The sequence below is a fragment of the Pristiophorus japonicus genome, chromosome 4 (genome assembly GCF_044704955.1).
Source record: "Pristiophorus japonicus isolate sPriJap1 chromosome 4, sPriJap1.hap1, whole genome shotgun sequence".
NCBI classification, from domain to species: domain Eukaryota; kingdom Metazoa; phylum Chordata; class Chondrichthyes; family Pristiophoridae; genus Pristiophorus; species Pristiophorus japonicus.
Window position 1 is genome coordinate 218826794 of NC_091980.1, and position 12016 is coordinate 218838809.

A 12016-nucleotide genomic window follows, 5' to 3' on the forward strand; every position below is an offset into this window, starting at 1 on the left:
TTCAGATAATAGTCTGTCTCTCTGTTTTTACCACCAAAGTGGATAACCTCACATTTATCCACATTATACTTCATCTGCCATGCATTTGCCCACTCACCTAACCTATCCAAGTCATTCTGCAGCCTCATAGCATCCTCCTCGCAGCTCACACTGCCACCCAACTTAGTGTCATCCGCAAATTTGGAAATACTACATTTAATCCCCTCGTCTAAATCATTAATGTACAATGTAAACAGCTGGGGCCCCAGCACAGAACCTTGCGGTACCCCACTAGTCACTGCCTGCCATTCTGAAAAGTACCCATTTACTCCTACTCTTTGCTTCCTGTCTGACAACCAGTTCTCAATCCATGTCAGCACACTACCCCCAATCCCATGGGCTTTAACTTTGCACATTAATCTCTTGTGTGGGACCTTGTCGAAAGCCTTCTGAAAGTCCAAATCCACCACATCAACTGGTTCTCCCTTGTCCACTTTACTGGAAACATCCTCAAAAAATTCCAGAAGATTTGTCAAGCATGATTTCCCTTTCACAAATCCATGCTGACTTGAACCTATCATGTCACCTCTTTCCAAATGCGCTGCTATGACATCCTTAATAATTGATTCCATCATTTTACCCACTACCGATGTCAGGCTGACCGGTCTATAATTCCCTGTTTTCTCTCTCCCTCCTTTTTAAAAAAAGTGGGGTTACATTGGCTACCCTCCACTCCATAGGAACTGATCCAGAGTCTATGGAATGTTGGAAAATGACTGTCAATGCATCCGCTATTTCCAAGGCCACCTCCTTAAGTACTCTGGGATGCAGTCCATCAGGCCCTGGGAATTTATCGGCCTTCAATCCCATCAATTTCCCCAACACAATTTCCAGACTAATAAGGATTTCCCTCAGTTCCTCCTTCTTACTAGACCCTCTGACTCCTTTTATATCCGGAAGGTTGTTTGTGTCCTCCTCAGTGAATACTGAACCAAAGTACTTGTTCAATTGGTCTGCCATTTCTTTGTTCCCAATTATGATTTCCCCTGATTCTGACTGCAGGGGGCCTACGTTTGTTTTACTAACCTTTTTCTCTTTACATATCTATAGAAGCTTTTGCAGTCCATTTTAATGTTCCCTGCAAGCTTCCTCTCGTACCCTATTTTCCCTGCCCTAATCAAACCCTTTGTCCTCCTCTGCTGAGTTCTAAATTTCTCCCAGTCCCTGGGTTCGCTGCTATTTCTGGCCAATTTGTATGCCACTTCATTGGCTTTAATACTATCCCTGATTTCCCTCTCCATTAAGGTGAGAGAGAGGAGAAGAGAGAGAGAGAGAGAGAGAGAGAGAGGGGGAAGAGAGGGAGGAGGGGGGGGCGGGGCGGGGAAGAGAGAGAGAGAGAGGGAGGGGGGGGAAGAGCGAGAGAGAGAGAGAGAGACGAGGGGGGGAAGAGAGAGAGAGACGAGGGGGGGAAGAGAGAGAGAGACGAGGGGGGGAAGAGAGAGAGAGAGAGAGAGAGAGAGGGGAGGGAAGAGAGAGAAGAGGGGAGGGAAGAGAGAGAGGAGGGGGGGAAGAGAGAGAGAGAGAGAGGAGGGGGGGAAGAGAGAGAGAGAGAGAGGAGGGGGGGGAAGAGGGAGAGGAGGGGGGGAAGAGAGAGAGAGAGAGGAGGGGGGGAAGAGAGAGAGAGAGAGGAGGGGGGGGAAGAGAGAGAGAGGAGGGGGGAAGAGAGAGAGAGAGGAGGGGGGAAGAGAGAGAGAGAGAGGAGGGGGGAAGAGAGAGAGAGAGGAGGGGGGAAGAGAGAGAGAGAGGAGGGGGGAAGAGAGAGAGGAGGGGAGGAAGAGAGAGAGGAGGGGGGGAAGGGGAAGAGAGAGAGAGGAGGGGGAAGAGAGAGAGAGAGGAGGGGGGAGGGGGAAGAGAGAGAGAGGAGGGGGGAGGGGGTAAAGAGAGAGAGGAGGGGGGAGGGGGAAGAGAGAGAGAGGAGGGGGGAGGGGGAAGAGAGAGAGAGAGGAGGGGGGAGGGGGAAGAGAGAGAGAGAGGAGGGGGGAGGGGGAAGAGAGAGAGAGAGGAGGGGGGAGGGGGGAGAGAGAGAGAGAGAGAGGAGGGGGGAGGGGGGAGAGAGAGAGAGAGAGGAGGGGGGAGGGGGGAGAGAGAGGAGGGGGAGGGGGGAGAGAGAGAGAGAGAGAGAGAGAGGAGGGGGAGGGGGAAGAGAGAGAGAGAGAGAGAGAGGAGGGGGAGGGGGAAGAGAGAAGAGAGAGAGAGAGGGAGAGAGGAGGGGGGAGGGGGAAGAAAGAGAGAGGAGGGGGGAGGGGTAAGAGAGAGGGAGGGGAGGGGAGAGAGAGAGGGGGGGGGAGAGGAGGGAGGGGGGGGGCGGAGAGGAGGGAGGGGTGGGAGAGGAGGGAGAAGTGGGTGTGCCGGAGCAGACCTGAACTGCGGGGGTGGGGTGAGCGGGAGCAGACCTGAACAGGGGAGCCGGAGCAGGAGCTGAAGATAAAGAGGGGAGAGGCCCAAGTCTGATCTTCGCCACCCCAGTGAGCCCATTCGGCCAGGGCTAGGAGCGGCGTGCTTCGGGCCGCTCCCACACAGTCTCGGCGGCCTGGAACTACTGCACATGCACGCACGCTCTAGCGCGCATGTGCAGAGGTCCCGGCACTGTTTTCAGCGCCGGTAATTGGCTTTGCCCCCTCACAGCTTGTGCTGCGCTGCGCCAAGGGCCTGCAACATTCCAGCCTATACGTGGATTTTTTTAACATGTGGCGGCCGTTGCACACAAGCCAGCACATGGGCTTGACAGAGCTAAGTCTTGGTCCCGTGGCAAGGATTACCCAACATGACTGGAGACCAGCTCTGCTGCATGAACCTAGCGCACACATATATCGCAGTGTGGGCTGACCCTGGGCCCTCGCCTCTTCTGATCTCCAAACTCATGTCTCTCCTGGGCCCCGGTCACTTCCATCTGCAAACTCTTGCCGTTCCTTCGCCCCTCCTGCTGTACCTGCCCGCACTGCAATCAGTGACCTGGCTTCGCAGCCATCGCCCCCCTGCAGCAGCGTGCGCTGCTCCCTGCAGTGGTATGCTGCCGCACACTGCTCCCTTCAATGGCCCCGGCCTGCTGATGGTCTTGCAGGCCGGGACCGCCCTGATTTCCGGGCCGGTCTGCCGCACGCTGCTCCCTCCAATGGCTCCGGCCTGATAATGGTCTTGCAGGCCAGGAACGTGTCGATTTCCAAGAAACGGGCATGGAATGGGTTCATGCCCTATAATTTTCTGTATGATAAATTCTGGGGTGAGCTCCAGGATTAGGAGATGGTGGTAGGATGATTAGTAGAGACTAAGCAGTTACCAATAGAGTTAGAAGAAAGATTGAGAGATATTTGGTGTCATATTTGACCCTGAAATGAGCTTTCGACCACATATCTGCAGCTTAACTAAGCCGGCCTATTTCCATCTCTAACATTGTTCGTCTCCGCACTTGCCTTAGCTCATCTGCTGAAGCCCTCATCCTTGCCTTTGTTACCATTAGACTTAACTATTCCAATGCACTCCTGGCTGGCCTCCCACAATCTACCCTACTAAGCTTGGTGATCCAAAACTCAGCTGCCCGTGTCCTAACTCGTGTCCTGCACACCCATCACCCCTGTTTTCGCTGACCTACATTGGCTCCCGTTTAAGCAACGCCTCGATTTCAAAATTCTCATCCTTGGTTTCAAATCCTTCCATGGCCTCGCCCCTCCCTATCTCTGTAATCTTCTTCAGCCCCACAAACCCCCGAGATGTCTGTGCTCCTCTAATTCTACCCTCTTGAGCATCCCTGATGATAATCGCGCACCCATTGGTGGCCTTCTGTTGTCAAGGCCCTAAACTCTGGCATTTCCTGCCTAAACACTCCGCCTCTCTACCTCGCTTTCTTCCTTCAAGACGCTCCTTAAAACCTACCTCTTTGTCTAAGCTTTTGGTCACCTGCCCTAATTTCTCCTTGTGTGGTTTGGTGTCATTTTATTATTGCTTAATACTCCTGTGGAGCACCTTAGGACGTTTCGGTACGTTAAAGGCATTATATAAATACAAGTTGTTGTTGTATTTACTTATAATTTAATATATTTGATACTTTTTATATCTAATATGTAAAAACTCGTGTCTGGAAGCACAGTCCACATTTATAATGGAAACTCTATGTAAACTTGTCACACTGAATTACACCCTCCTGCCAGTGTAAACGCTAGGCTGCCAGTAGTGAGAGGATGTAATTACACTGTGATAAGTGGTATAACTTGATTATAGCTGGAAATATTTATGCAATTAGATATATCTCTAAATTAAGTATTGTTCTAATATTTACATATATTCTAATATTTACATGATCTATTGTATATTTTGTATGTTTCTGATCTGTTCTGTTCCTAATTATTATACATTGAGGCACAATAATGACTCAGGATTTGCATTTATTGACTCTTGTAATTATAGTCCTTGAGGGGCATTGTTTTATTTATCTAACTGCACTAGGTGAGGGCCACATTTTTTTTCATAACCTTTATCCATGAGCATCGGAGATCCACTAGTTGCATTTTATACATAAATTCGACTAGTTTTCCTTCATTTAAACAGTAATGTTTTCGGTTTATAAATTGGCAAAATATTTTATTTTCCTCAACCAAATATTTTGTTTTCCTCAACCTAATATTTAATACTAAATTTTTATTCTAATTTAGGCAACATCATTACCAGAGAAGTACAAGCAAGGAAAGCTGCATGCATATAAGCTTATCTGCAAAATTATGAAACGGCGTCAAGATGTTTCACCTAATTCTGATTTCCTGGTTCACTTCTATAATATAATGCACAGTGGACTCTTAAATCTTGATCAGGTAAGTTTTTTTGTTTCTCTTTAACATCTGTTCACCAATTTTAATGACATCTATTTACAGAGTTGTATAAAGTTTGAGCTGTTCATTTTAAAGTTTACAAGTTAATGGTGCTGTCTGGTATGGGGTTTTTTTCTTTTTAGTTGGAGGTTTGGGGACTGATGTTTGTACTGCAGCTGGACATATAGGTTTATGAGGTGTTTTGTTGCAGTACTCAAGATAAGTCAGTCAGGCCTAGACCAGGGCAAATGACCATCTGTTCAAGGTTTTAATTATTCATCTTGAAGGTGCTGTACAAATGGCTGCTCCAGCAGGTACTATAAGTGAGAAGTAATGGGGAGAAAACATATTTTATTATCATTTAAATCATTAAGAAAAAGACTTGGAAGTAATAGAGAAGGGAAGAAAAAACAAATAAATGAAATTGCTTAAACCCAAGAAAATACTGCAAATTTGCTGGGAGTGATGGGGTAAAAATAAATGTACTGCAACATAAATCACTGAAGTCTCTCTTTCTCTTTTCATTGCTGGTAATGTGTATAAATCTTGTAACTTGTGTGATGTATTGCTTCAGTACATTTGCTGTGTTACAACAATTAGCAAATCATTGCTGCAATTAGTTTGATGTGGGCATCAAAAACTGCATTCCAAGTGAAATACTAGTCAATGTCGAAATGAAGAATTAATGTTACATTTTATTAGAGAAATCTTACATTGTCTTCAAATCTTGATTAATTTTTAATAAGTAACAATCGAAATGAGAGAAATTCTTAATGCTTTTTTGGTTTGTATCAGGTGAAACTCACGTGCAATTTTATATTTTGGTGACTTGCATTGTTGTATTTAATTTATATCATATTGGGGACATTGATTGTGTCCATTTCAGTTGTCTTCTGTTTTAATACTATTTTTAAAAACTTTCTTTAGGATATTGTGAATACTATCATCAAACACTGTTCGCCGAGGTTCTTTTCTATTGGGTTGCCTGGTGCTACCATGCTAATTTGGGACTTTATAGTTGCTGCTAGCAAAGTGACATTCTCCTCTTCACTCAATGTAGGTCAACAAGCATATTGCTAGCTTTATTGGTGGATATGAAACAAGGCTGAAAGATGGGCTTTTGAAATGCTGGCTGACTGTGTTAATTGGTTTATATTGGAAATTAAATGGACATTACTGTGAATTTTTATAGTTCTAAAGTAGAAAAAAATTATCACATTCAGCAACAAAATGCTGATCACGATTTTCTGGATTTAGATAAATCTAGATCTATTAAATTTTAAAATTAAATTTTAAGGTAAAGATTTGAAGGGAATTAAGTCGTTATATGTGGGTTTGTCATTTGGCCTTAATGAACATTAATGTGGGTCGTCAATGACTTGTATTTCTCCAGATTTCATTCCAACTTTTTAAGCATCCTAACGATAGTGTTCCTTTTGAAAATGGAAACATTCAGATGTATTCCAAGTGCTCTTTTTATGTTTTAAAAAAAAGTTATTCTGGATTTGTCACTGATTTTGGCCAGTTATTTGGCCTCATCTGGATTTCTTTCCAATACACTTCTGTAATGAGCAGTCAATGTGCTTCATCTATAGATCAATACATTTTGTTTACTTGTGCAGTTGGAACATAGGAACAGGAGTAGACCATTCAGCCTGTTCTGCCATTCAATGAAATGGCTGATCTGCGATCTAACTCCATAAACGCGCCTTTAGCCCATATCCCTTAATACCTAGATAGACCTAGTTTCTAGATATTCCCCGAATATAAAAATGCCAAACTAGATGTGTTTTCTTTAACCAGTTTTTTAAGATTGTACTGAATTATGTAGATATTTTTTACAGTTGATCCCTGGTGATTCAGTGGGTAACTGTAGTCTGATGTAGTACTGAGCTGTACAGTCCAGGAACATCTCAGATTTGATCTCTGATCTGTACTAAGTTAGCTCGTCTCAGCAAGGTTACTGCTGAAAATACTACAATTGGCCTTGGCATTCTTATGCAAAGCGAGGGATGATTGGCTGGAGTCTTTGTTGATTGTTATTCAATGACCCCTGCTCAGTGTATTTTTGTTGTGATTTTTTAAAAAATATATGTGATATATTGTGTATTATAATATAAAAATGAATTTTGATGACTGGATCGAGTTTGGCTGTGAAGCTCCTCCATGATTGATCAAATAGTCTAATAACCCTTGCTGTCTCGGAAATCGTGAAAAATGGCAACTTTGGTGACAGCATGAGTCACTACTGTCAGTAGAGATGGGGTGAGAAGAGAAACAAATCAAGAAACCAAAAAAAAAAATCTAATTTACTTGAAAGCATTGTTTCAATTCTACAGTAAAGTACTAAATAGAAAGTATGAAAAAGACAATGACCCTTTCCGCCACCATCAATTTACCAAAGTAAAGCTCCACCAAACTATTTCTTCTTTCGCTTTAAATCTAATTAGTTATTAAACCTGTAGATTTGCAGTGATGTAATAGCTGAAGTTTGCCGATTAAAAGCTAAATAGTAACCCATTCATTTTGATCAATTAGTGTCAGTATTACTATTGGAAAATCTAGACCAATGTTAAATTTTAATTAAGTATTGATCGATTTCAGCTGGTTTGTTTGTCCTGTCTTAACAAAACAATGGTTTGCCTGGAACTTCTAAATTTACCCTTGTTTCATTTCAGGCTCCAAGAGTAGAAGCTCAGATTCTACTGGGCTCTTTAGTCTGTTTCCCAAATTTATATGATGACCTCCCTACATTACAGCCTTCTCTTACTGACATTTTGTCAACAAAATGTGATGATGTTAAGGTAAGGTTTCTGGTGCAAATGTTGCTAAATATGTTTGATTGTCACCAAATCATTGTTCTTTTTCCTTCCACACTCTCTTCCCCCAAAACACCCAGTGAAGTAGTGCGATGTCTTTTCTCAAATCCATTATATGCCAGGTATATTCTGTATATTCCTTTGTTCTATGCTTGGCCAAATCAAAATTAATGACCCGGATTTTGCTGTCCAAATAACAGTGAGGCTATCAGCGCTCACCATTATTAAAGTGTAAATTGGACAACAACTTCCGGCACCCACACATGCGCAGTTAAATGTGGAAATCAGGAAGTTGCTGTCTGAGTTACCCTGCTCCTCCAGAAATTTCCCCAAGAGCCTCGGCATTGAAACACATAGAAAGGCATGAAGTTGCGGTACTTGTGTGATAGATACCCACTAAACTTTCCAGAAAAAGTTGGGGCTTGTCCATTCCAGTGTAAGTAAATTATTAATGGTGTACTAGGTCTTAATTGCTGCCAAACAACCTCTCTGGCACTGAAAATTAACTTTTTACAAGTGTAGCGTCTTATTTCTTCAGATTTTAATTATTGTTGGAGATTTGAAAAAATTAAAACATGTTATTATTTTTAATTTTTTTTCATTGTCTCTTCTCTCTCTCTCTCTCTCTCTCTCTCTCTCTCTCTCTCTCTCTCTCAATCCCATCTTTCATTTCCCCCTCTTTATTTTGCTTTCTGTAAATGATTTGGCATTGAACTAATTCTTCGAACTTGCACTTCCTGGTTCAGACTCTGCAACTATTTTAGTAGAAACTTAAACAAGTGCCCCCTTTTGGCACTAGAACCCACAAATTAACAATTTAAAACTGTAACGAAAATCTTTAATCAAATTAACTGCCACTAGTAACGAGCATATGATTAAATAGTATAGATCTTCAACAAGCAATGCTGCAGTGTTGTTGCCACCCCATCAACAGTTTTGTTTTGGCATCCTGTGGATCTGATCTGTTACAGCAAATAATACAAACATGATGGAAGGCACCAGTTATTGAATCCTTGCATTGGTTGGTCTCTCAAATTGAAGAACAAATTATCAACATGAACTTTAAAAGTACAGGTGCAGCGCCTAAAATCCAGAACCCTTGGGACTGAGGCCGGTCCGGATTCCAGGCTTTTCCGGATTTTCGATTTGTTTACTGTGTCACGAATCCGGAAACACCCAAGCCTAGGTCCGAGTATTTCCAGATTTTGGAATGTCAGAAAGGGAGAGGGGTGGGGGGATTCCTGCTGAAGAGCTGTTCGGGCCGTCTGACCCCACCAAGGATGTCGTCGGGCGGGCCCCGCCAAGAAAGATGTCGTCGGGCGGACCCCGCTGAGGAGGTATTCAGGCGGGCCAGCCCCACCGAGGATGTCGTCGGGCGGGCCCCGCTGAGGAGGTATTCAGGCGGGCCAGCCCCACCGAGGATGTTGTCGGGCGGGCACTGCTGAGGAGGTATTCAGGCGGGCCAGCCCCACCGAGGATGTTGTCGGGTGGGCCCCGCTGAGGAGGTATTCAGGCGGGCCAGCCCCACCGAGGATGTCGTCGGGTGGGCCCCGCTGAGGAGGTATTCAGGCGGGCCAGCCCCACCGAGGATGTTGTCGGGTGGGCCCCGCTGAGGAGGTATTCAGGCGGGCCAGCCCCACCGAGGATGTTGTCGGGCGGGCCCCGCTGAGGAGGTATTCAGGCGGGCCAGCCCCACCGAGGATGTTGTCGGGTGGGCCCCGCTGAGGAGGTATTCAGGCGGGCCAGCCCCACCGAGGATGTCGTCGGGCGGGCCCCGCTGAGGAGGTATTCAGGCGGGCCAGCCCCACCGAGGATGTTGTCGGGCGGGCACTGCTGAGGAAGAGGTTGTCGGGTGGACCAGTCCCGCCGAGGATATTGTCGGGTGGCCCCCGGCAGGGAGGTGTTTGGGCAGACTGGCGAAGAGGCACTGAGATAAGGGCAGCGGCGGTGGAGCAGGATGAGGCCGGAAGTTGGGCAGCAGCGGGCCACGAGGTCGGCAGGGTCATCGGGTCCGGCTTCCGGAACATTTTACGGATTCTGGACGGCCCTGCACCAATCGGTCTGGATTCTGGAACGTTACAGATTCCGGAACTCCGGATTCTCAATGCTGCACCTGTACATAGTACCAACTATCACTAGCAATGGCTGTATTTGTTTAATTTCTCCATATTGAAGTTGCAGTATCTTTCAAACACTGGTCTATTCAGTCCTGGCAGAAATGCTTATGTGATGCCAGTGATTGCTTTCTTTCAAGCGGTTTATCCCACTTTCTGTGAAAAGAAAATAAAGAAAGGAGAAGGGAGAACTGCATCCTCCAAGTGTCCGCTGTGGCTCAGTTGGTAGCACCCTCGCCTCTGAGTCAGAAGGTTGGGGGTTCAAGTCCCACTCCAGAGACTTGAGCACAAAAATCTCGGCTGACGTTCCAGTACAGTGCAGAGGGAGTGCTACACTGTTGGAGATGCCGTCGTTTGGATGATGTAAAAGACCCCATGGCACTATTTGGAAGAAGAGCAGGGAAGTTATCTCCGAAGTTCTGGCCAATATTCGTCCCGCAATCAACATCAAAAAAGCAGATTATCACATTGCTGTTTTTGGGAGCTTGCTGTGCGCAAATTGGCTGCCGAGCTTCCTACATTACAACACTGACTACACCGTAAAACACTTTGGGACTTCCTGAGGTTGTGAAAAGTGCCATATAAATGCAAGTCTCTTTCTTTTCCCCAGTATGTGCCCTGTCTTCACTCCCTCAAGTCCAAGGAACGCAGGCATAAGCCTACCGGGCACATCTCTTTTAGCTGTCCATCAGCAGCTTTGGCTAGAGCATACTAAGTATTATTGGGCCTTGTTCCCCTTGCAAAAACTGCTCACTACTCCAGGATCACCTTGGAGAGCAAAAATAACCCCCAGCTTTTTTGTTCAACTACCAACTATCTTCTTAAATTGTCACCCCTCCACTCTTGCTTCCAACAAGTGCAAGGAACTCATTGATTAATTTGTAACCAAGATTGAGACCATCCAATCAGCTGCCTCTGCTTTCCCACTAAGCCAAACCTCTCAAAAAGCTTCTCTGTCCTAGTCCTCAAAATGCATCTTTCTCTAGATTCTCTCCTATCCCCTCACGCTGTCATCAAACCCATTTTGTCCATGAGACTCATCTCCTGGTCCCATGACTCCATTCCAATGAAACTATTGACCATCCAACTTCCCTTCCTGGCTCTTGTGCTAGCTGACATTTGCAAATGGTTCCCTCTGCTCAGCCACTGTCCCCCCCCCTCCCTTTCAAAACCACCATCATCATTCCCCTTCGTCCCCCAAAAAATCTGCTCTTGAATCTTCTAACCATGAAAACTAGTGCGCAATCTCCTCTTCCTCTCTGAAGTCCTTGAATATGTTGTCACCTCCCAAATCAATGCCTGTCTTTCCTGCATCTTGATGTTTGAATCTCCAATCAGGTTTTCACTGAGCCCATTTCAGTGCTATGGCAGCAATCAAAAGTCATAAATGTCATTCTCTATGACTGCCTGTCATGCACTATATACTTCCTCATTCTTCTCAATCTTCCTGACTCAGTTAACCATACCATCCTCCTCCAACACCTCTCCATTGTTTAGCTGAGTGGGACTTCCCTTACTTGTTTCCATTCTTGCCTATCTGATCATCTTCACCAATGGTTTCTCTTCCCACCCCTCTGGAGTCCCTCAAACATCTATCCTTGGACCCTGTTCCCATCCTCGTCTACATACTGCCCCTTGGCAACATCATCTGAAGACATGGGTCAGCTTCCACATGATGACGACCAGCTCTATCTCTCCACCACCTGTCTCGACTCCTGCACTGCCTCTGTATTGTCAGACATCCTGCCTTGGATGAGCTGCAATTTCCTCCACTTAAATGTTGGAAAACGGGAACAGTCAGCCATCACAAAAGTATGTACTTTCACACCATATCTGTTCCCCTCCCTAGCCACTGGCTGTTTCGGGTGAACCAGATTTTTCAAAACCTTGGCATCCTGTTTGTCCCCAAGCAGAGCTTCTGATCCCATATACTTTCTATCCACCTCTGTAACATCGCCCGCCTCCACCCCTGTTTCAGCACATTTGCTGATGAAACCCTCGTCCATGCCTTTGTTACCTCCAGATCTGACTCTTCCATTGCTCTCCTGGCTGACCTCCTGTCCTTAACCTTCTAAACTTCAGATCATCTAAAACTTTGCTTCTCATATCCTGTCCTGCCCTCGCTGACCTACATTGGCTTACACTTCCAATTTAAAATTCACGTCCTCATGTTCACCTCGCCCCTCCCCACCACTGTAAACTCCTGCAACACTACAACTCTCCCCTTGTTCATCCCTCCTTCCTT

The 12016-nt window shown here is 45.5% G+C and overlaps 1 protein-coding gene across 8 annotated transcripts in view; it reads left to right on the forward strand.

Annotated features, from left to right (window-relative positions):
• Nucleotides 1-12016, forward strand: part of ralgapa1 (Ral GTPase activating protein catalytic subunit alpha 1) — a 298072-nt gene that overhangs the window by 158009 nt on the left and 128047 nt on the right. For all 8 annotated transcript variants that reach the window (XM_070879109.1, XM_070879113.1, XM_070879112.1 and 5 more), the window contains 3 exons: nt 4686-4841; nt 5766-5894; nt 7517-7642. In XM_070879109.1, the coding sequence (XP_070735210.1) occupies nt 4686-4841; nt 5766-5894; nt 7517-7642 (411 nt within the window). The remainder of the gene's footprint in view (nt 1-4685; nt 4842-5765; nt 5895-7516; nt 7643-12016) is intronic.